At 37.4% G+C, this 24,769-nt stretch overlaps 1 protein-coding gene across 1 annotated transcript in view; it reads right to left on the bottom strand.

Annotated features, from left to right (window-relative positions):
* Positions 1 to 3,200: 3,200 nt before the first annotated feature.
* The window catches only part of SLC15A2 (solute carrier family 15 member 2), a gene marked incomplete at its 3' end in the record, with an annotated part of 31,747 nt that continues 10,178 nt past the window's right edge, over positions 3,201 to 24,769 (bottom strand). The window contains exons 4-22 of the mRNA XM_080695587.1: positions 24,196 to 24,288; positions 23,009 to 23,108; positions 20,863 to 20,953; positions 20,307 to 20,384; positions 15,220 to 15,302; positions 14,712 to 14,798; positions 14,459 to 14,548; positions 14,322 to 14,366; positions 13,986 to 14,018; positions 13,187 to 13,275; positions 11,822 to 11,903; positions 11,071 to 11,205; positions 10,532 to 10,696; positions 10,337 to 10,383; positions 8,365 to 8,475; positions 7,689 to 7,785; positions 4,596 to 4,742; positions 3,712 to 3,816; positions 3,201 to 3,377 (exon numbers count right to left, since the gene is read on the bottom strand). Of these exons, the coding sequence (XP_080551713.1) occupies positions 3,201 to 3,377; positions 3,712 to 3,816; positions 4,596 to 4,742; positions 7,689 to 7,785; positions 8,365 to 8,475; positions 10,337 to 10,383; positions 10,532 to 10,696; positions 11,071 to 11,205; positions 11,822 to 11,903; positions 13,187 to 13,275; positions 13,986 to 14,018; positions 14,322 to 14,366; positions 14,459 to 14,548; positions 14,712 to 14,798; positions 15,220 to 15,302; positions 20,307 to 20,384; positions 20,863 to 20,953; positions 23,009 to 23,108; positions 24,196 to 24,288 (1,855 nt within the window). The remainder of the gene's footprint in view (positions 3,378 to 3,711; positions 3,817 to 4,595; positions 4,743 to 7,688; positions 7,786 to 8,364; positions 8,476 to 10,336; positions 10,384 to 10,531; positions 10,697 to 11,070; positions 11,206 to 11,821; positions 11,904 to 13,186; positions 13,276 to 13,985; positions 14,019 to 14,321; positions 14,367 to 14,458; positions 14,549 to 14,711; positions 14,799 to 15,219; positions 15,303 to 20,306; positions 20,385 to 20,862; positions 20,954 to 23,008; positions 23,109 to 24,195; positions 24,289 to 24,769) is intronic.

The raw sequence follows: 24,769 nt of genomic DNA, 5'->3' as shown, positions 1-24,769 counted from the left end.
TTAACTAGAGAACCACATCACGTCACTCCCGTGTTCCAAACCTCCAACAGTTTCATATCTCATTTAGAAGGACCTCAAATCTTATCCCAGTCACAAGGCCCCGCATTATTTGATCCTTAGTTTCCTCTGTTGCTTTTTAAATTTTGTGTACTACTGGTGATTGAACTTGGTGGCATTCTACCTCCAAGCTACACAGCCAGCTCTGTTTTATTTTTCGTTTTCATTTTATTTTATTTTGTAGTACTTGGAATTGGACTCAGGGGCTTTCTACCTCTGAGTGATACCCCCAGTGCTATTTTATTCTTTTATTTGAAAACAGGGTCTCACTAATTTGCAGAGGGCCTCACAAAGTTTCTAAGGCTGGCCATGAACCTGTGACCCTCCGATCTCAAGTCTCTCAAGTACTGGGATTACAAGTGTGTGCTACCATACCCATCTACTCTTTTATTTTTAAACAGGGACTCACTTAGTTGCTAAGGGTCTTGCTAGTTGCCAAGGATGGTCTCAAACCTATGATCCTCCTGTCTCAGCCTCCCAAGTACTGGGATTACAAGTGTGTATGCCCACACAACTGTATCGTCTACTTTTTTGCACCTTTTTCCATACTGTCCTTATTGCTCTTCCTCATTTCACTCTTGATTTCTCAAGGCCTTTGAACACTCCAGGGTCTTTGCAGTCAGTCAAGATAAGCAAGGCAACCTTGAGGACAGATATGGTGGGTTAGTCATCTTCATTTCTCCAGTAGCTAATTCAATGAATGGCATGTGGTAGAACTTGAAGGTGTATGTGGATTAGTAATGACTTCTTTCGTGTGTGTGTAGCACTGGGGGTTGAACTCACCTCTGAAATACACCCCCAGCATGATTTTTTTTTTTTATTTTGAAACAAGGTCTTTCTAAGTTGCTGAGGCTGATCTTGAACCTGTGATCCTCCTGTCTCCGCCTCCCAAATACTGAGATTACAAGTGTGCACCACCATACCCAACTAATAAGGGCTTCTTTAAAAAAACTTTGAAGTAAGCCTACCCTGTAATGTAGTTTCCAAAACCATCTAATGTTACCTTATCCCATGTGACAGAAGTGCTTTGTTCAGAGAATGGCAGATGCTAGCTCTTCTGGTCAGACAACTTCTGGAATGTTGTATTTGGCTTCAGGTATCACGTATTAAGATACTTTAATCTTACTTGTATTTTAGGTAAAGGATTTTTTTAAGGAGAGAAAAACACGATGGTAAAAGGACAGAATTGTGCTTTGTGAGGAACCTCTATGGGAGAATCTTTAGACTGATGAATACTAAAGCAATTCATACTAAAGGAAAGCACTCCCCAGTAGCTCAAAGTTTGCCACCTGCAAGAGAACATTGTGCTTATTTTTGTTTGCTATAAGGGAAATAACCAATAGTAGGAAGTTTCATAGAGGAAGCTCTTAGTTCAGCCTTGTAGTTTTTTCAGGAACCAGTTTTCTGCAGGACACTACAGCAGATTAGATTGAACAAAAGGCCTTGTGACTTTGCCACAGGGGATCTTAGAGTCTTTAATATGCAAATAGTCAGAAACAGGATAGTATGTCTCAATAATTTCTTGAACTTATTTGTCCTTAGACACTTTTATCCACAGAACAGTGTTAGAATCTCTTGAAACAAAATGTATATAACAGTTCGGGTTAAAGCTGCTTAAAAAAAAATTAATAGGTGTCTTCAAAACGAGTAAGGTCAAGTTCACATTAAGATATATGGCAAAACTGGATGGTGTTGCTTCTAGCTCTATATTCCCAAAACCTTGGTCATTAACAATAAAGTACACAAAGCATGGAGAGCCAGAAAAAATTATCTTACATTAGCGACAATGTGAGACCCCAAACTGTTCTACATGAGTAAAGTAAAACTAATGGAAATAAGGCCCCCTGGGACAGGGTTCTGAAAAATTTCCCCTGGAAGTACACTATAAAGTCATGATACTCCCAGGATTTTCTCCTGATTCATTCATTGCGTACAAGGTAATGTTTCTCAACTTTTTTCATTCACAAACACAAGCAAAAAACCCGTCATGCTTAACTATGCGCCCTGTCCCCACCACCACAGATTCTGACAGACTCTTCATACAGGGTCATGTTCCTTTATTGAGTGTCACCATTTAGAACCTCAAATCTCAGCATTAATATTACCCTTCTTGAATAAACAGAAAATTTCCAAGACTAAAGGGAGAAATGGCATTTAAAAATTATGGAAAAGTAAGCCAGGAAAATTTTCAAAACATAACTACATTGAACAAATTTAAAAAGGAAGTTGAACATATAAAAATATTTTGTTATTAAAGTTCTGTTGCAATAAGCAAAACAAGATGGACTAATAATAGAAAGCTGTCCCAGCAACACTGAAAAGGCTAGGTTGCAGAATTATAGTTAATATCTATACAGCTATCCACAGAAGGCCATAGTCTAAGGCTCAAACATTACAGATCCTAAGAAGAATGTATACTGTAGAAGAATGATAGTTCATCAGAATTTATAAAATTTATACTTGTTCATGTTCCTCAAAACCATACTAATTAATGTTTACTATCTTTAATATATTTTCCAGGACCTATCAGTACTGAGAAAGGGGTATTTGGGTTAGTGAATAAAAAAACAGTGGTAATCAGAAAAATATATCTTCTGTATGTTAATAAAGTAGCATTTTGTCTCCTCCTATCCACGATGTTATTAAATGTGGATAGCTGACAAGCCATCCCTTCCTTAGACCAGATCATACCATACATACCAGCCTTGAGTCCTTTGTGAATAAACAAGTGCATTGCTGATAAACTTGAAATACCACATCTCTGTTATTCTGCATTTTTGCCTCTAAGCCAGTACCTCAAAAAGTGAAGCCTTCAGTTCTAAGTGGTAGGCACCTATGAAGGAATCTCCACAACTTTTTATACCCAAAGAGACTTATTTCTATTATACATTTGTATTTCGTGGCCATTTGGAGATGCCAGGCCAATTGGGAAACAATGCACAAGGAAGGCAGAGTCTTGGAGCCTTGCTTAAAGATACACTGGAAAACTCAGTCCTAGACTTGCCTCTGTCATGGGAGAAAGATGGAGATCAGCTCAGATATGATGTTGCTTTTCTCTCCTACTCCAGTAGAAGAAGAAAAATGCTTGAAAGTGGGTGATGGCTGAGACTAGGGCCAAGATTTGGGGTCGGTCCAGGGAATCATCAGAGCTTTGTATTCTTGGTCTCTAAGTTGATCATGTTCCCTTGGATATGGGGACTCTGCTTATCTGCTGTTTGGTGAATATCCTCTGACTTTACAGGAACATAATAGTAGCCCATGATGGAGAAGATCAGGCAGACCACCAGCAGGAGGCAGGAAAACAAAATGAATTCAGCCCACTACAAAGAGAAATAAAACATAAGTGAATAACATGAAAAACCTGAACCTAAAGGTATCTTTACATGGCTGTGCTGGGGAGCAGAGGGACTGGGGTATCACCAGTCTAGGCAGAATTTTCCTAGATCACTGGGTTTCTTGGCCTCTCCTCACATAGTCACATGGTAGTTATTATTGCCACCTACATATATTTTTTCCTGGAAAATTCTATGTATCTAAACCATCTCATATCATAGCACTGAGTGGGATGTGGGAGGCAGAGAGATGGGGAAGAGACAAAGAAGTTGGAGGAAAACCTTTGTTTAGACATGAGCTCCTGTTCCCACAGATCCATACCTGCACCAGGCCACTAAACTGTGCCACAACAAGCACGATGATATTCCCAACTGCAACTGTCAACAGCCAGGCTGCCTGGAGTACAGATTTCATGCTTGAGGGAGCCTAGAGTGGACACAAGTTTATAAGTAAAACACACTACCTATGCCAACTTCTTGCCCTATATGTCTGTGTAGGAAACTTCTCTCCCACAAAAACTTCCTCCACTAAGTTCAACTATCACATTGATTCAGGGAATGGTAATAATGTTAACAGTAAGAAGAAAGTTGAGCTCGTTATTAAATATTTTAATTCATTATATCATATAATCTTTCTCTGTGTGTGTAATACCATGGATGGAAGCCAAGGGATTTTACTTCTGAGCTACACTCCCAACCCTATTTTATTTTTATTCTTTATTTTGAAACTGTCTCACTAAGTAGCTGAGGCTGTCCGTGAACTGTGATCCTCCAGTCTCCACCTCCCGAATGCTGGGATCACAAGCCTGTGCCACCACACCCAGCATATCATATAATCTTTATACAACTCTAAGAGATAAGTTCTATTAGTATTTTTAAATGTGAAACAAGCATTAGAGAGATGACAATTTACTTACTCAAGGTTACACAATAGATTACACAGCCAAAATTTGAACATGGGTAGTCTGACTCTACAATCCTTAGTCTTCATCTCTAAATGTTCTTTCCCAGAATTAAAAAAGCATAGACTCCTATGCTGCACTGTCTCCAATTTGGAGTCAAGACTGTTCAAGGTTATATATAAGAAATCCAAGGCCAAAAGATATGGAGGTCTTGGTCAGGATCACATATCTATTTAAGGTAGTGTCAGAATTAAAACTCACTTCATCCATGTCTCCACTCCACCTTCTACTTGTAAAAGCTTACCTGTGAATAAGAAAATTCAAGTCCTGTGACAGAGAACATGACCTCTGCAGCTGTAACCAAGATATATTGTGGTAGTTGCCATGCAATGGACATCTCATTGGCTGGAATGTCTTCTGTCTTCCAAACCTGAACACCTTGTCTGGTAATCTTGGTGAGAGAAAAAGAAAATAGATTTATCAATGGTCTTAAGTAAACATTCCTAGTTATAGCATTCTACAATCTATATCCACCTGTCTTTTAGTTTTCTTCCTTTTGCTACCTTGAAGATACTGAGCATTTCTGCACAATCTCGGCTTTTGGAAATTTCTTTGGTAACATTAGGCTCATTTCCCCAACTACAATCAGTTATACTGAAAGTTCTTGAGATCAAAATCTGATTTCCAAATGCCCTTCATTCTCGGAGTCAAAAAGTTATTGGGTTCAAAACAGTATGACAAAAGTGTCCTGTTTTGCTTTAGTTGAGAGTATAAACAATACACAGGCATCTGTTTGTGTTTTCTTAACATAAAAGAAAACCATAACCCAAGCTTTGAAATCAAGGTCAGATACTCAAATGCTCTAAGATAGATAATTAAGTAAATAAAATATGTTGGGTGAGAATGATAAACTGAATAGATGAACTGAATGGCACAGGTCTCATTTATAGGGTACAGCAATGTAATTACTCTGAGAGTAATGGAAGAGTTATAGAATCTCTTGTTATTCCAATAAATGTTAGCAATCCAAAACCGTAGGTACAATCTCTTAAATTTTAACTACTGGCAATTAATTATTTTATTATTGTTGTTAATACCATGCAAACCAAACAAGGCAGGACTAGGGAAGGAACTGGGTCTCCAGGACCCTGATTTATGACTTCTACTCTAGATACCTATTAGATATCTACTTAGTATTCACATATATCTATGGCTTCTATCGTGAGCACATATATAGGAGACAAAACGAACAAAAAATGTAATAACACCAGGGGTGCAACTGTTACAAATTGAATTATATCCCTCAAAACTCATGTGTTAAAGTTCTACAACCAGGCCAGGTGCAGTGGCACACTCTTGTAATCACAATACTTGGAAGGCTGAGACAGGAGGACTGTGGCTGTGGCTAGCCTCAGCAATATAGTTAGGCCCTCTGCAACTTAGTAAGACTCTGTTTCAATACAAAACATAAAATAGGGGTGGGGTATAGCTCAGGGGTAGAAAGTTCTGGGTTCAATCCCCAGTAACACACACACACACACACACACACACACACACACACACACACACACACACTCAATTCTACAAATACCTGAGAATGTGACCTTATTTGGAAATAAGGTTGTTGTAGATGCAATTAGTCAAATGAAATGAGGTCATTTGGATGGCCCAAATCTAATATGACAGATATCCTTGTATAAAAAGGGAGAAATTTGGATACAAACACATAGGAAAAACACCATGTGAAGATAAATGTAAACATTGGAGTAATTATACTACATACCAAATTTCTAGCCAACTATCAGAAGCTGTGCAAGAGGCATGAGAAAGATTCTTCTTCACAACCCTCAGAATGAACCAAGCAGTGAATAAACCCTATCAATATATTGATCTCAGACTTCTAGATTCCATAACCATGAGACAATTTCTGTTGTTTAAGCCACTAAGCTGGTAGTACTTTGTTAGAGCAGTTCTAGAACATTAACAATTCTAGGTTGACCTATTACTGAAAGCCAATTAATGTTATACACCATATCAATAAGATAAAGAACAAAAATATCATTTTCATCTAAATAAATGCAGAAAAAGTATTTGAAAAAATTCAACACCATTTATAGTCAAACAAACAAGGAAACAAACAATCCAATAAGACCTTAAAAAACTAAGAGCATTAGAAAACTTTCTCAGTTGATAGAAGGTATCTATGAAAAACCCTCAGGTAATCGGCTTAATGGTAGTAAACTGAATGTTCCCCAACCTCTTGGAGAAAGTCTGCTCTTATCTCTTCTATACTGCATCAGAGCAGTTAGGCAAGGAAAAGAAATAAAAGACAATCAAATTGAAAAGAAAGTAAAACTATCTCTATTTGTGGATGGCATTATCTTGGATGTAGAAAATATAACAGATGCACTATAAAAGTATTCAAATTAATAAATGGGCTCAGTAAGGTTGCAGGATAATAGGGAAAGATTAATATAAAAATTAATTGTATTTGTTTCTATAACTTTCAATGTGCAATAAAAGTAACGAAATAACAAAATTTAAGTCAATATTGACATCAAAATTAAGATTCAGAGGTCTTTCCCTGATTGCCGAGATAATTGTTTTTGATGGACTATAGCTAACTGATCCCCAAACTTGGTGGAGATTGACATTTACTATCAGTCTTGGTATTTCAGGCTGTGATGTATTAGCAGATCAAATTTCTAGGGAGTTAGGAGACCTGCATATAGTCAGCCAAGATTTGAGTAATTTTACATAAACAATCTTTGATTTCTTTCTATTTATTTGTGTGTGTGTGTGTGTGTGTGTGTGTGTGTGTGTGTGTGTGTGTTACTGGGGATAGAACCCAGGGGCTTTCTACCTCCAGGCTATACTCCCAGACTTATTCTATATTTTATCTGGAAACAGGGTCTCACTAAGTTGCTGAGAGCCTCACTAAGTAGCTGAGGCTGGCTTTGAACCTGTGCAATCCTCCTGTCTCCGCCTCCCAAGTACTGGGATTACAAGTGTGAGCCACCACACCCAGCTCATCTTGATTTCTTAGGGCTATAATGATAATAGAGCAGACCATGTGATTTCATAGTGCTGGCAGAGTACAAATTGTATCTCCCATTCCTCAATACTTTTCCCCATTCCTCAACACTGCTGATGTTAATCTCTTTTAAATCCCCTTTGTAGACAGTGAGCTTTCTAAAATCACTATAGAAGTTGTCATCTTACATTAGAAATAAGTATGTGATCCTGTTTTGTCAGAGTCTTCTTTGCCTGCTTTCCCTGCCAAAAGGATCCCAGGATCTATGTGATATGATGTGATGTGATGTGATGTGATGTGATGTGATGTATGTGTGTAGAGAGAAAGAAACAGACAAAGGAGAGGTAGCTGTGAGCTACTTACATTAGTAATAACAAACAGATATGATGCACCAAAGTCTAGTAGACCCAAATTCAGAGAAAAGTTCTTATCCTCTGTTGTACAATGCACTGTAGGATATCTGGAACAGGGCAAGTTTAAGTTAGAATAAGTAGCATGGCTTCAAGAAGCACTCTCATCTCCAAGGGAAAGAATGATCTCAGCTCTCTCCTGAGGAAAGTCGTGACACCATTTCTCTTTGAAGAGAAACAGTGAAGTATTTTCATGCCAGATTTCTGCCCTGATCTAAGCTTTTTATTGCCTATCAGGTTTTTTAAAATCTTAAATCTGAATAAACAACTTGCAAATCACTTTTTTTATAGGTTTCAGGCACATGTGAACTTTATTCATGCAAATCTTATGACTTAGTGGAGAAATAAGACAGTGGATCTGAGAGGGTAGATTCTAACTAATTATTAGAATCCAGAACTAATAGCCATGTTAACTACACAGCATGCCCATTGCAACTATCATAATCTTGACATACCTGTGCAAACAAATAAATAAGAAACTGAGGGAAGAAGGCAATAGTTAAAAGGGAGCAGGAGTTTTCTTATACTCACAATTAGCATATATATATATGTTTCCCATATTTATACAGAGACAGCAATTAAAAACAATTATTGATAAAAGTGAATTGTCCATGGGACAATGCTCTTACTCTCCTCTTGGCACAGCTCTGTAAGCAGACACACCATAGTCTCCACTAATGTTGAGGAAGATAGCTGCACCCAGGGAGATGTTGACATCTTTATGCAAAGTGTTAATAACCCTGAGGGTAGAGAAATTATTTACACATCAGATAAATACACCCAAACAGAATCACCTGGTAAAAGAGGGTAGGGGCCTTTCTGATTTGTTGATCACCATATTCCCAGTGTCTAGCCTAGTGGCAGGCAAATAAAAGGTACATGATAATGATTATATATATATATATATATATAATCAGATAAACAAAAGAACTCACTTGTAAGAAGTAATCTGTAGTCTTAGCCTTCTCTAACTTTCTTCTTCCTGTAGTGTTAACTTATCTGTTACATGCCCTCTAGATCTCTGGATAGGTGGACACTACTACCATGATCACCCATGGAAATCTGAGTTTCCTCTCTAATCCATCTTAGATATATTCAATTTCTTTCCCTCTTGATGGTGGAATTCATCAAGTGAGACTTTACTAAGAGAAACAATATCATTATATGTAATGATATAATAGTATTTGCATAAAACTGATCTTATTCTTCTATAAATGAAGTCCAATTTGATTTCTATAAAACTTGAACTCTAGCTCATAGTAAGTTGTTATTATTTTTTTTTTACTGATGATGCACTTTATTTTTTAATTTTTATTGGTGCATTATATTCATACATCATATTGGGGTAAGTTATTATTGTTTGGGGGTGTGGAGAAATCGTAGACCCTTCCAGAATCATCTTAGTCTTCTGAACACAGAACTCTAGATTATCCCCTCAGGATGTGTTTTTGGTAGATTTCTGTTCTGTTAGTTTTTGCCTTGGTCTCTGCCCCAAAGGATTAGAAGGACAGTTCTCTCTAAAACCCTAAATGTTCCTCTTCCTGGACTTTAGATCATCCTACACTGAACTAGAAAATACTCCTTTTCTATGGCTCTCTGGATTTCTGGCCTCATTCTTTTCTTACATATTTTGAGTTTTCTGCTTTTTCTTAAGCATATTCAAGAGCAAGTTATAATGACTGTTTTATCCTTCAGTGAAAGTCAGACTTTTAATTAAAAACTCTCCTAGAAAATTATATTCTCAACAGCAACACCCTGATTTTGGTAGCCACAGGCATGTGTATCTATCTCATGTCTAATTCCTTCTACATAGAGTAAGTGATTTCTTTAGTGTTCCAGCTTTGTATCTGTCCCTTGCTATATGACAAGTTTTTCAGCCTTATTTGGATTCAGAACCACATCTTTTGACTAAAAAATGTAAACCACTATAGGTTTATTTATTTATTTATTTATGGTGGTACTAGGGGTGGAACCCAGGGGTTTTTCTACCTCTGGGCTATCCTCCCAGACCTATTTTATATTTCATTTTGAAACAGGGTCTCACTAAGTTGCTGAGAACCTCACTAAGAAGCTGAGGCTGGCTTTGAACCTGTGCGATCCTCCTGTTTCAGCCTCCCAAGCACTGGGAATACAAACATGCACAACCACGCCCGGCAACCACTATAGGTTTATAATAAAAATAATAATTTAAATGATAACTATCCAATTACCAACAATAAAGGGAAGATTATTTGCTCCTAAAATTCTTTCTAGTGATCACAGAGAGAAAGTCTTCAGTTATTTACCTGAGAGCAAGATAAATGAATAACATTCAGTGAAGTATGAACACGGTCGTTTCTAATCCCATATGAGAATGGAAGCCTATCTGCCTCACTGTCCTGAGAATGGAAGCCTATCTGCCTCACTGTCCTGAGAATGGAAGCCTATCTGCCTCACTGTCCTGGAAAATGCTCTCATCCACCAATCCCTGACATTCTAGGAGAGGTCATTCCTGTTCAGAGTAAGCAGAATGCAAGGACTCTGTATCTGAAGCCCCAAAGATCAGAATAGACCCCAAACTCAAGAGAATGATGTGGCCTAGGGTCTGCTTGATATCCAAACCTGATGGCTGTCATTCCATTATCTGGTTTCTTTTCTATATTCTTTACCTGCAATAAAGGAAAGTAAAAATCAGTCACAGCTGACAAAAGGGAATCTATAATCAGACCATTTAAACATCAGACAGATCTTTGGTAAGACGTCAATAAGCCAGTTGTCTTACTTCAAGATGACAACTTTGACAATTCCTCAACTTACCATCATACTGGAGATGCTCTTCCCATCCCCATGAATGATCAGACTGTACCAGTTCTTCTCCTCCACAAAGTGCTCAGTGTGGGCAGACAAATTATGATACTTCATGTGGAAGTGGAAATCCTGGTTTTTTGCCTCCAGGTGCAGTTTGGAATAGTGTGTTGGTTTCTGTAGAATGAAGTAATCATTATACTCACCTTTTATCATAATCTCTAGCATTGCACATTGAGTGACCTCATAAGAGACTCATCATTTCTTTCTTTAATTAGTTATCTCTAGGGATCTACCACAGGAAATAATTAGAGGCATTCATAAAGATTTAAGAGTAAGGGAGTCATTAAAGGAATATATATATTAATAATTTAAATATCTATAAGAAAACATTTAAATGAACTGCAAGATGGAATATTATATGCTCATTAAAATCAAGTTACCAAAGACTAAGGAAATTGGAAGATACCTATGATACAATTGATGTTAAGAAAAAAATCAAGGTCAATATATCACATAAAATTGTTAGTTCATGCCAGCCCATACCTCACCTGAAAGGATTTGATGGACTCTACCAAAAGAGAATTATTTCCATTTCCCAGCACTGTCACATTCACCTCACCATCTGCCAGGTTTAAGACTTGTAGGAAAATTTCTTGGGAACCTGGCTGGGGTGGGGTCATTCCCTTAGGACAGATAACGTATATTAGAATCACCAACAAATAAGCCTTCAGATACAATAAGAACACTTATCTTAGTCCTGTCTCTAACAGCCTAGCCCATCTAACCAGGAGGACATAGTTTTCTCCCTCTGAGAGCATTTCTCTTAGAAACCCCTAATGTATTTTGGAGGGGAAACACCAGCTTGGTGTAGTAAGCACCAATGCCAGAAAACAAATTCCATGCCTTTTGACTCAGTTATGGGCTTATACTTCATCTCTCAATAGTGGCTATTTGATTGCCAAAAGGAGTTTAAGTATCTGATAGGTATTATATAAGCCTGAGATGGATAAATATACTAAAAAGATAACTAGATATCTTGGATATTACTGTTTGAGAAGTCCCTGGGGGTGGGGGATGGGAAACACACACCAACTCTGAATCACTGGGGTAGAAGGTGGGCCTCATTTTGCATTGCTATTCTACACCTCTGTTTACACATTTATCATGAAATCTTACTATGTCCCTTCTATAAAACAGATACTGTGTTAGGTCCCAGAGAATCAAGATTCAACAAGTTAGTAAAGTGAACAAAACAGATATGGTACAGCCCTCCTAAAATTAAAGATTTACTGAACTCACATTTATTTTTATCTCTACAATTGCTGCAACTCCAAATGCCAGGCATGCAAGGATCATACCAACAACCATTTTTCTAAGTGATCTGCAAATAAAAGGGAGAGACCATTCAATCTATCTTTTAGATTCAAGAATACAAAATCTGACCTCCTTAGCCTGCCATTAAAGACCTTTCCTTATTTAGTTCCGAATACTTTTCAAAGTATTTCCTAGAATTCCCCTTCATACATCATTTTTCTCCTTCTACTTGAGTCATTGAACAGCATTTCTCTGAATCACGACGACTTTTCTTACCTTTTTTGTTTGTTTATGATTTTCTCTATCCATTTTGTCATAATACCAAAACCAATAGCAATACAACCATAATTGTTGAACACTGGCTATAAGTCAAGTGCTATATATGCTTTAGCTCATTTTCCTGTTCAGAAGTCTTTGTTGGTCCGTGCAACAGGAAGGCCTCTCTTCCTTCTCCATACCTTCCTGGCGTTTTGATCTTCCCTTCCTAAGGCACTTCACGTATTTGACCTGTGAAACAGTTATCTGTGCATATGTTCTAGCTCCCTTACTAACCAGTAAACTCTGTTAGGGGAAGATTTGTGCTTAATTTACATTAGAATGGCACTTGGTCTCAAACTCTCTAATATCTGCTCAGTAAATGACAAAGGGCCATTTGAATGTGGTAAAGTAGCCTTCTCTTTACATCAGAACTAAATTGCTATTAAATCAGAAATGAAGTCTGGTGTGGTGGCAGACACCTGTAATCCCAGTACTTGGGAGGCCGAGACAGGAGGATCACAGGTTTGAAGCCAACCTTAATAACTTAGTGAAGCTCTCAGCAACTTCGTGAGACCCTGATTCAAAATGAAAACAAAAGGGGGAGACTGGAGGTGTAGCCCTCCTCTGGCAAACCTTACAAAGAATAACATCTACTTAGAATAGGCAGAAATAGTAACTGGGAACAATTCTATCCTCAATTCAACTATTGTCCCCATTTTCCAGAGACAATAGATTTAAACAAATCAGTTGTCAGTAAAGGCTTTAGAATTCTTTGAAGAGGTAACAATCAAGAACAAAGCAGCAAGTTGGTTTAGGAGCCTAATTTCACATAGTTTTGACTTTCCACAAAGCCTACACCTACCCCTTCAACATCACATACTTATGCCCACAGTATTGACTTAGGCTCTCATTAATTAGATCTAATTCCCACTTTTCGGTTTTAATGGGCACTTTATCTAATGTGGAAAAATAGCAGAAAAATGATAGATCAAACCAATCATCATTAAGTACAAACAGACTGGCATTGAATCTTTCCCAAAGTGGGTAAAGATGAGTCTGTTTGAAGTAATACGGACCATAGTGAGTACTTACGAGAAGTTAATTCCACATTTGGAGATCAGACGATAAATGACAAGGTCAAACAATGGGATGAACACAAGAACCAGAAAGGGATTTAGTACCTGCAATGCCGTGGTAAAAAGGATTAGCTGTTGGTGTTCTGTCCTGAGTGTCAGCAATGCTCACTTTGCTTACATGCACACTCTCACATCTACACATGCTTTCATAGTAGTAAGTAAAGAATGATTTAACATGTACCAGTCCCTTTATACCCAAGACTCTATTTTGCTTGCATAGCACCTTGGCCTCCACATATCCCAATGGGCTAGTTTCTCTCTGAGCCCATTTTTCTGCCAATCATATTAGGAGTTCATCTCTCCCCATTGTCACTTATCTTCTCTAGTTGTACAGCCCAAGGGGTAAGTGTCATGGCCAGGAGAAAGGTAGGAGAGAAGAAAGAAGTAGGGGTTGTTGAATAAGGGGCTAAAAAAAAGGAACAGGGAGTTAACAACATCATTGCTCATGCAACGAAGACTTTTATTGCCTTTGACAATATTTCCATTATACTACCTTGAAATAAAGGAATTTAAGGCTTATACTATGCCTGTAGGCACAAACTCATTCCCTGGAGTTGGGCAGGATCTACTTCATTACCAGGGGATGTGAAAGAGAAGTGTTTAAGGTTTACAGAGATTATTTTCATCTCTTTGGTTGGCCCTGTTCAGCATACAAAGAGAAATGCACCAGACTGTGGCTGTACATGCTAATACCGCAGGTAGAGATACAGATGAGGAAAGAAATACATGTGCATGCCAACAGAAAGGTCTCCTACCTGCATTTGGTCCGGCTGAAGCACAAAAAAGCCCTGAAACATTATAATTAATTATAGTTAAAGGTAGCAGAAGACAAAAAAAAAAAGTCTAGGTGAACAACATTGCTAATTAGCAGGTAAGAAGCAAATGAAAGTAAGTTCATTGGATCTTTGGTTCATGGCTACTGTTTTGCTTGTAAGGGTGTTTGGGCCCTCTCAGGGCTTTCAGGCTAAAAGTGACTCTCTAATAATCTTAATGCAGTTTTCAGGCAAAAACACAAGTAAATTATTTTTCCTCAATACAAATGATGAAGAAAATAATAGAGTTCTTTGGAAAATTTCATCTTTTCTACTCACCAAATTCCCATTCATCTTGGTGGCTTGCAGGGTCCACCGTGAACCCTGGGGCAGAAAGATGCTATGATGAGACATTTCTTTCTCAAGAGAGTAAATTGGCTTGAATAGGGGGTAACTTTCAAAATAACTATTCTTACCTGCTGATCCAAAAGAGCCCAGAACATGGGCAATGGGATATAAAGGAACAGTACCCTGGTCAGTGCCTTCACATCCATAATAAGATGCTTCTGCAGGGAGAAAGAAAGCACAGGCAGAAACGCCACAAGCTCCAACTGTGGTTTTCTTTCTTACCACAGAAGCACTCAAGAGTAAAAGAGGCCAACTGCACCAGGAGAAAAGCAGTTTGAAACACTCCATGGGCCATCAGATATTTCCACAGTTTTAACTTACTGGGTATTTCTCAGCTGCCCAGTCCAACCAGTGTGGTCGTTTCGGGATGTCCCCAGAGCGGTTCTTGAAGCGGTTGGAAATAGCAAACTAGGGAAGAGTAGAGATATCGGATAAGAGACAAAGAGAAAGCATCCCTGCTTTATCCTTTCCCTCAAACACATATACCTTTTGTCTTTAACTCTGACGTCATTGCTGAGTTTCAGAATATTTAAGATATAATTTTATCTTTCCCTATTTCCTGTTGGTATCATATATAACTCCACACCAGCGTACTTTTTCCAAGTAAAAACTCAACTATTTTTAGTTATTTGCCAGTTTAGTTAGTTTTTTACTTAGTGGTTAAGCAGAGGCATGAAGGAAGGTCATTAATCTCAGTTTGTCAAAAGTCATGCAAGTAAAAGAGAAATCACTGAAAAAAATATAAGCTCCTGTTTGAAAGCCCATATACTCAGCCTACCATCTCTTTTCTTTTTATTATAAAACATAAGTAGACAATTCATAAACTTACCCCGATACATTTGATAACTTGAGCCACTATATTTCCTTCAGGAGGTGGTTTTTTGTACATTTTGCTTCCCATTGCAAACACAACTGAAGTTGATAAAAAAAAAATAAGGTTCTTAGCTTCTCATTCAGTACACTGGGCTTATCAGTGCTAAGGGCAGATTGCTTTATAGGAATCACTGGCAAATCTCATAAGGAGGGAAGTGACTTATACTTCCTGACTTTGAAGTTATAAAAATTACAGCAGCCAAGCAAAGATAAAAGGGTCAATTGTTAAGAGATATCTATTAAGACTTTTATGTAATCACAGCCTTTGGCTTTTCAGTCTTCTTTCTCCATCTCCATATCTGATGTTACCAAACTTCCATTCATCTTCCTTCTTCAACGTACTGCCCATCTGCCCCACTTCCACATTACTACGGCCACTGTTCTTATTCAAGACTTCATAACTTCTACTCCAGTATTAAAATGGCAGCCAACTTGTTTCTCATTTTTTAGTCTCTCCTTTTTTTGACTGATGCCAAATTAAAGCCTTCTTTCCAGAATCTACCTAATAAATCCCAATTCCTAGCAGGAAAGGTTTTTCTAAATTATTATCCAACTATCTATTAAAGTGTTATTTCAATATTTAAGTTATTAAGTATTTTATATATATCAACTGATCTAATTTGGCAAAATGCATATTATTATCTTCATTTTATACATAAAGAAATTGAAGATGAAAGAAATTAAGCAACTTGGGCTGGGAATGTCCGTAAATAGTAGAGCACTTGCCTAGTATGTGTAATGCCCTGGCTGGATCCCTAGCATCACTACCACTCCCCCCGCCAAAAGAAATAAAAAGCAACTCTACAAGGTTACACAGCTAGAAATCACAATAAACCACCTTTTTAAAACCCAAGGTCTATTTTACTCCAAAAATTCCATGCTCCTAACCACCATAAAACATCTCATCTATTAATTTTTGTATCACACACTGTACTAGACACTGCTGGAAAAACAGGTAAAAGACACGGCCCATGTCCTCAAAGAGAACATCTCAACCTACTCTTTTCAAGATTATGTTCTGTTACTCTCTTTTAGGTACCTTATGTTCTAACCGCTATGCATCAATTCTACCAAAAAAAAAAAATTGGCTTCTGTACTATTTTTATTTTTAACCTCATTTTGTTTCCCATAACCCATATCTTTATTTCTTATTTTCCAAGTTCCTTGCAATGAGTTAGTATTACTTTTATAATTACAAAACAGCAAGTGTTCATTAAATCAAAATGGGAAGACTCCATTTTGGTTTTCCCCAAAATGAACTTTCCTCCTCAACATAGTTTCCATCTCCAGCAAGATGCCTCTCTAATAGAGACTGCTAGAGATGCCTTTCTCAGTGATGAGTGACATTTTCCAGTATCTTTACATACCAGAACTCACAAACCAACTTCCTTTTCTCTCCTTTAACTTTGTAATTTCTCTATTCTTCTCAGTCAAGTTCATGTTATGACTTTTCCTTTGTTTTTCTTCTTAGTTTTCTCAAAACGTCTTGAAATAGCACTCACTATCTATAATCTATAATAGTCTTTTTATTGTTGAAAGAAATGGGAAAGAGTGATAATCCTAAGAATGATTGGGCATATAAACAGGGGTGCCTGAACAAGAGCAGGATTTTGCATGGGGAATAACTTCTCCTTTAACTGAGAATAACCCTAGGAGGGGAATGGACCCTCTAGGAATGTTGGTTGCAGTAGTAACACTGGAGTAATAAAAATAAGGAATGATATCAACTTGACAAGGTTACATTTAAATTTTAAGGCCACTTAACTAAGGAAGATGAATAGAAAATGTGTTTTTTCTAGTAGATTATGTTGCCTCTTACTTCACAAAGAAAATAGAAGGTCTCATATGGAAATACCCTCAATTCCCTTCCACCAAATCTATAAATGACTGTATCCTCATACATCCTCTCCTCTCTCCAGTTAAGTTAAGGAGATATATATCCTCCTATCCAAAGCTCATTCTTCCTTGTGTGCATTCATACCAAATACACTATCTTTTGTTGTGCCCTCAAAATCTTTCTATACGTAATTATTCTCAATAATATTCATGCTCAATATCTCAGTATGTTCTACTGAATCCATGTCACTTCCAAGCTACAAATATTTAGTTTTTATTTTCTTACATCTTATTTACTTACAAATCTACTCTAATCAGTCATTGGCCTCCATCCATCAACTATAATGGATATCATCATATAAATGACATCTCTATTTAATGAACATCTTCAGTCTTATCTCAGTTTCCCACTCAGTAACATTTGTCACTCTGAGTCAGTCCCTTCTTCTTGAACTCCTTCTAGTAACCAAGGAGGTACTATTACCACTTGGTCATCCCTTCCAACTTTCATTTATGGGCTTTTCCTCTTTGTCTTTCAATGCTCTCTTAGTTATCCATTTTTGATGTTGTAGTTCTGGGATTAAACCCAGTTTCATGCCATCTCTGAGATACACCCCCAGCCTTATTTTAATTTTTATCTTGAGAGAGTGTCTTACTAAGTTGTGGAGTGCCTTGCTAAGTTGCTGAAGCTGGCCTAGAACCCTTAATCCTCTTGTCTCAGCCTCCCAAGTACTGGGATTACAGTTGTACACCACCACACCCAACTTAGTTACCTACTTTTAAGGTTTATTTGCTACCCATGAACTACTGACTCCATTTCTATTTCTTCAGCCCAGACAATTTTTTCTGAGCTTTAACCAGTTATTTCCCAACATCTATTTGTTGATTACAAGTAGATGTTTAAAGAACATCTAAAATGCAAATTGTCCAAAACCAAATTCATTGTCCTCAAATGCCACTCATTGTCCTCAAAATGGATATAGTTGTTCAAGTCAGAACTGGCATTCAATGCTAACTTATCTTCTCCCTCCCTTACATATATAATCCTACCAAAAATTTAAATTCTACCAGGGCCAGGAAAAGGTGAGTTAAGTGAGGTACTCACCTCAAGCACAAAATTTAAGGAGTGTCAAAAATGCCAATAATCAAGGTAAATATTATCTTTGCCTCACCCTAAACCCAACCTTCCTCCACATTACAGAAACACTATTGCCAGATAAGAAACAATCATTCCTCCATTAAAAAAATTTTTTTTAGATTTCCATAGTCCACACAATAAAGTTCTAATTCTTAATTGAACTTTATTGTTCGAAAGACCCTTCATTATTTGGTTTCTGCCAATGTGTCCTCTTTATCTTTCTCACATATGCTCTGGGTAATCTGAATTCCTTTAAGGTCTTTGAACATGTCATACTATCTCTCACCTCCTGTCTCACAGATACATGTCCTCTTCCTGCATTGCTTACAATACCTTCTTCAATTAACAGCTGCTCATTTCTGAGGTCTTATCTTGGAAGTCATTTATTTAGGCAAAACTTTTATGACCCTCAGTCTTAACATTCCTTCTATGAGCTTCCTTAACTCCCACTGTACTTCCCCGGTTGTGACACTGATCATACTATGGTAAATTTCTGTCTTGTATGTCCTCTCCCCCACTGGACTATTTAAGTTCTTTCAGAGGATAAACTCTATAGCTATTTAACTTGCCAATGTGACTTCAATACCTAGCACAGAATCTGTCACAGAATAGGTATTATTAGCACCCAGAAAACTAAAGCAGCTGACTAGTAATGATGGCTATAGCATTATTTGACATTTCCTTATCTATAAAATATCTCATTTATGGCATCTATTTTGAGTTTTATAATTATTTGATATGGAAATACTATTATTATGCAATGACCCAGAGAAGGATACGTAGTGCTAATTAGTAGAAACCAAGGAAACACTTGAGAAAATGTTTGGCACTAAAGGGAGAAGGAAGCAGGGAGTGTATTATAGCACTCCTGGAACACATTTCCTTAGAATTGGGAACTCTGAGTATTACTATCAGCCTCACTGGTAGAAAAATAATCAGACTGAACATTGAGACTCTGGGTTCATTTTCCTCTCTTGAGCTCTTTATGTGTTTGGACTGGATATCTTCCAAGGGGGTGTAACTCTGAAGCTCAGAGTGAGAACAGGTTTCCAGGTCAATGGTTAGAAACAATCATGCCCAAGTTTCCCTTTAGGCTGCCTAAATTCAGTAGCCCACACATTCCCCTTCTTTTCCAGTACTGGGTTCTTATCAGTGGTAAAGAGAATGCCACTTGATCTAAGTTGCATTGCTTTCCAACTACTTATCCAAATCTTTATTCTCTTTGTTTAGGGACAAACTCTTTAGGCACATTACTGAGCAGGGCAAAAATAGTTAAACTCAGAAGTTGTTTTAAAAGAGAATTAAAAAGTCTTCTAATTAGCATATAAATAAGTATCAGATAGTATAAACTAGTTTGAGAAGATTACCTTTTTTCCTTCCTTGCATATTTTACTAAAGAGCAGTGGATCTCAGCCTCGATTACACCTTAGAACCATCTTAAAAAATATAGCTTCCCAGACTACTCTTGATTGGCCCTACATGTAGTCCAGAGATTGGTCTCTTTTTTTATTTTTATGTGGATCATATTGAAAATGGCATACAATCAGACAGTGCTTGGTGCCCTCCCCTGAGATTGGTCTTTTTTAAAGACTCCTAAGAAACTTCCTATTATTTGTGTAACGGTGGGCCTTATTTTTATTTTTTGTGGTACTCTACCTCTGAACTACACCCTACCCTTGTTTTATTTTTTTTTTATTTTGAAACAGGGTCTCGCTCAGTTGCTGATGGCCTCACCATGTTACTAAGGGGGCTTCAAACCTGTGATCTTCCTGTTTCAGCCTCCCAAGTACTGGAATTACCAGCGTGTGTCACCACCACCATACCCAGCTTGCTCTCGCTCATGCTCATGCTCTCTCTGTCTGTCTCTCTGTCCCTCTGTCTCTCTGTCTCTCTCTCTCTCTGTCTCTCTCTCTCTCTCTCTTAGGTTTCTGATTTTGTTGGGGGAAAATCTCTATAATAGCACTTACCTGTCAAGTGTGGATTGAATGAAGTTGTTTGTGGAAAGTGCTTACATGATGCTTTTTTGTGGCATCAGAGATTATTAGTTTCCTTTGCCCAATTATACTTACCAAGTGCTATTACCATGAGCAGTCCTGGAATTCCAAAAGCCAGTGCATAGCAGTCTTCCCCAAAACATTGCACATCTCCTAAAAAAATTGAAAAAATAATAAAAGAATTAACACTGGATCTTCAATATTTTATTATACAAGCTCAGGTTCTTAATACAGACATCATCTTTTTTTTATCATCACCATAAACCACCCCTCCTCTTTTTTTGTCAGATGAATCAAGACTAAAATAAATTCTCATAGATTTCAGGCCCTTATAAAAGGAGAAGATGGACCATAGAAAGGTTTGATCAGAGCCGGGCATTGTGGTGCACGCTTATAATCCCAGCGCTTGGGAGGCGGAGACAGGAGGATCACACTGGTGTGAAGCCAGCCTCAGCTACTTAGTGAGGTTCTCAGCAACTTAGTGAGACCCTGTTCCCAAATAACGTATTAAAAATGTCTGGGAGTATAGACTGGAGGGATAAAAGCCCCTTGAACAGTGTTTGGTTAGCCAGAGTAAAGCCTTTATAGTTCTTTCTCAATCCCTCACCCTCCGGTAGGAAAGGATTCAAACCTCTTAGCATGGGTGTGATAAATGTAGAAATCAAGCTCCCTGCATTGATGGAGAGGTAGAAGACTGAGAAATATCTAGTCCGTTCCTCTGCCTAAAATAAACAGGATAAATCATTAGTGCAATATGTCTGCTAGCTCCATTCCCACACATGTTCAGATATTGCCTCTATGGTATCTCAACATTGTATTAGATATGTAGTGACCCAGACAATCATTTGCTCATCTTTTAAACTCCAGCATAGACAGTTTTAACATTCTTGTATTTCTTTGCCTGAGCAAAAAATGATCATTTTGTCCTCAGTGCTACCATTGTATCACGTGCATAGCAATTCTAATATAAATTTCCTTGCCTTAAATGTCTTTAAGTGGGTTTTAAGTTTCTTTATGGCAGAAATTGTATCTTACCCATTTATGTAATCTCTAGTTCCTAGCATAACATTTGACAAATATTAGAGACTCGATAAATGTTTATTGACTGAGTTAATTAACAGATTTTATGGCATGTATGGCAGAAAAAAGATCAGAACATAGAACAGTGCAATTAACTTTTTCTCAGGTAGGACAGTTCAACTAGTGCTTAAGGTAGATCTGCCAGAGTGTGCAAAAGAGCAGCAACATGCTTAGAAGTTTAGAAATGAGTTTGTCCTATTAAATGAAATCTATTAGTAGACTGATACTGAATAAATGACTTCCATCAGTAAAGTTGCTGATGAATGAGTCGTTAAATACATCTGTGCTTTATTCTGGCAGAGCAGACACAACAGCACAAACTGTCCTTCCCCATCTCCAATTTACATTGTGTTTTGCTTCCTCTTCTAGTTCCCATTTCAATCTTTCCCAATCATCTAATTTGCTTAGTTCATTGTACATCGAATCCTACATGCCAAAGTCAGTTATTTCTCCAAAGTCACCAAGTAATGATAATCTAAGGATCCTTGAGCAGGAAAGAGTATACAATAACCCAAATGGTATGAGCTATAAGACAACACAGAGAGAGAAAACAGACAGAGAGAGAGATAGCAAGCACTGTGTCAGAGAGAGGATGGGTGAGAGAAAGATGGGGTCTGTGGGGAGAGATAAAGGTGGAGGGAGGGAAGGAGGAAAGATAGATGGTAGATAGATAGATAGATAGATAGATAGATAGATAGATAGATAGAAAGTGCATTCCAACAGGAGAAAAAGCAAGAGCACAGAAACATGATAAATAGCTATAGAATAAGTAATAGGTATATGAAGACAAAAACTAAAACCAAGATCAAAAGAACAGAATCCAGAAATGTTAAAAAATTAAAAAATAGATTCCCTTGCCTATTTTTCACGTCTTTCTCACACATACTCACTTTTACCTTGGTCTTAATGCTGTTTTTCCCATGACAATGAACAGTATTTAGGAAAAGAAGAAATGGGCCAGCCTGGCAAATCCCTCTATAGACACTCATTCTGTTTCATTCCAATTAATCATTTTCTCCTTTCGTAAAATCTCAAAATTAAAAAGCTTAATCCACACTATTTGACGTCTCCCATTCCCAATGTGCTTACCATGTTTCATCTTAAATACCTCACTAAAGGGCTACATCCAAATATGTGTAAAAGTATGAATATAGCATGGTTACTCTGGACATTCATTGTTGGGAAGGGTAAGGGAAAATGGGGGTAGGGGAGAGAGGGCACCAAGTGCAGTTTAAACGTATACCATTTATTTTCAATAAAAATAAATAAATAACTCACTACTTCCAACTCCCACTGTTTGAAAGTTTTTCCTTCCATCAAGCAAATAACTGATGGAAGTAAAAAGCTTCTTATAGCTTTCAATGATTGGTCTCAGATTTAAATGCTGACATCATTTAAATATCTACAGACAGATACTGTATAATATACTCCTTGATTCTTATCTTATCCAGGTAAAGAAATCCAAATTTTCTTCAAGCTATGTTTTTTTTTTTAGTCCATCTACCACCCTGGTTATTTTCTTTTGAATGTGTTTCTATTTTTTCTCTCTATTAATGACCAGTATCCAGCACTGAACACAATTTCTCAGAGAGGGTCTGATCAGTGTTTTACCTCAATTTTGGCAAACTAACTGCCAAGTAACCTCCCCACAATGCTGGTTCTACATTCTTGAGAATACAGAAATAAAGGAATCTTACATGCTTTTCTTCAAACTGGTCTCCACCAAAAGCTGCCACGCAGGGTTTGATACCTCCTGTCCCCAAAGCTATTAGACTCAGTCCAACCAATGAGAGGGTTCTGAAATGGAGAGATGAAGATACTAATCATATTGATACTAAACACAGTTGTAGAGATGAAATATAGAACTTAAGAGGGGGGATGTATTACAGGGTAAAGATCTTTACATTTCTACCATGCAGGTACTTTCCATTTGTCTTTACTCCAAGAAATACTCATGGGCATTTATCATCTTTTATGATGCTTGAGCCTCTTCTAAAAAGAATGCATTGCATGAGAAAATATTATACTTCGTAGTTCCATTTATCCCTGACATGTATCAGATGTAAACAAAGACTGAAGGTAATCTAAAGCTAAAACACTGGTTCTCAAGTTTGTTTTAGTCAAAGAGATCTTTTAATAGGAAGATCTTATGGGTTGCAATACCATATACCCTTACTAACCATAAAATAAAATATTAAAATTCATCACAATAAATAAGAGCAACATCAGTGGTTTTTATGGGACACCAATAAATTAGTATCTGATATTTGTTAAATTTCAAGCACAATTCCTAATGTATAGAGTACATACATGTGTAGGTACATTATAACATGAATATACATGACCTGACTCTTGAGCAGCTGCCATCCTCTCTACTGACTGAATAAAAAAACATCAAAATCTATCAAATGCTTCTGGCCACATAAGCAGCAATAACTTAAGAAGGACAGAGCAATAGGATATGTGGAACTACATATAAACGGAAATATCCCAAGCTTTGAATATGATTTCTATAATAAATTATAAGAAAATAAAACTTTTAATCCGTGGTGAAGTATAGCTACATGGATGGTAAGTAGGTGAGGAAATACAGAGGGTATAAAGAGCTTATTTTCAAGCAAATAAAGAGATTTCATGAAGAGGATACTAACTTGGCATTCTACAAGTCTTCAAATGCTTAACTAATTATTTCAAATTAGCTCAGATAATGTAGGAAAGAGTTCAGTTGCTCATAAAACATTTCTTTCTCAACAAATATAGTAATAGGACTGTTGAGTTGAAAATAAGGGACCATCTCTGGTAAGAAAATAGAAAATCACCTGTAATGAATTCCTGAGTCATACCTGTCTAATGGAAGAAAAGTGGATCCAATTATTTTACTCACGTGTGTACCATTTTTCCCCCCAGTACTGGTATGGCACCCAAGGACTTGAGCACATGGCCAAGCACATATACCAGGGAGAGATAGATGATTGTCCTGTGGAGAGAGTTAAATCAGTCAGTCTGTGTATCACCCAGAGACTTGAGTAATAGACTCAAGGTTTGTGCTATCTTCAGTAAACAGAGGAGGTGGAGATGGTAGTAGAGGAGGAAAGAACTAATTGAGAAACACAAATAGCAACGATGGTGAATGAAGTAAACAGACTGGGACAAGGGAGTGTAACTCTTTACCCTGTAGTGTTTACTTGATGGTAACAGACATTCTCTTTAAGTTCCCTTCTCATGTCTACCCATGCTCCACACATACACAAAGCCCCTACTTTTGTACAGCTACAATAAGACCAGGGTGGGTTTATTAGTAAGAATGATGATGTTTTAAATTAGGAGAACCAGTGGAACAGGATACCTTGAATGAGGTGTTGTTCTTAAGGAATGTTGTTTGCTGTAGAAAGCAAGAGGGGTCAAGGACATACTCCAAGTTAACAGAAATGACTAATGCAAAGAACTTTCTCTAAACA

Source organism: Muscardinus avellanarius (assembly GCF_963383645.1).
Source record: "Muscardinus avellanarius genome assembly, chromosome: 5".
Taxonomy (NCBI): Eukaryota; Metazoa; Chordata; class Mammalia; order Rodentia; family Gliridae; genus Muscardinus; species Muscardinus avellanarius.
This window is presented reverse-complemented; position numbering and strand designations above follow the sequence as displayed.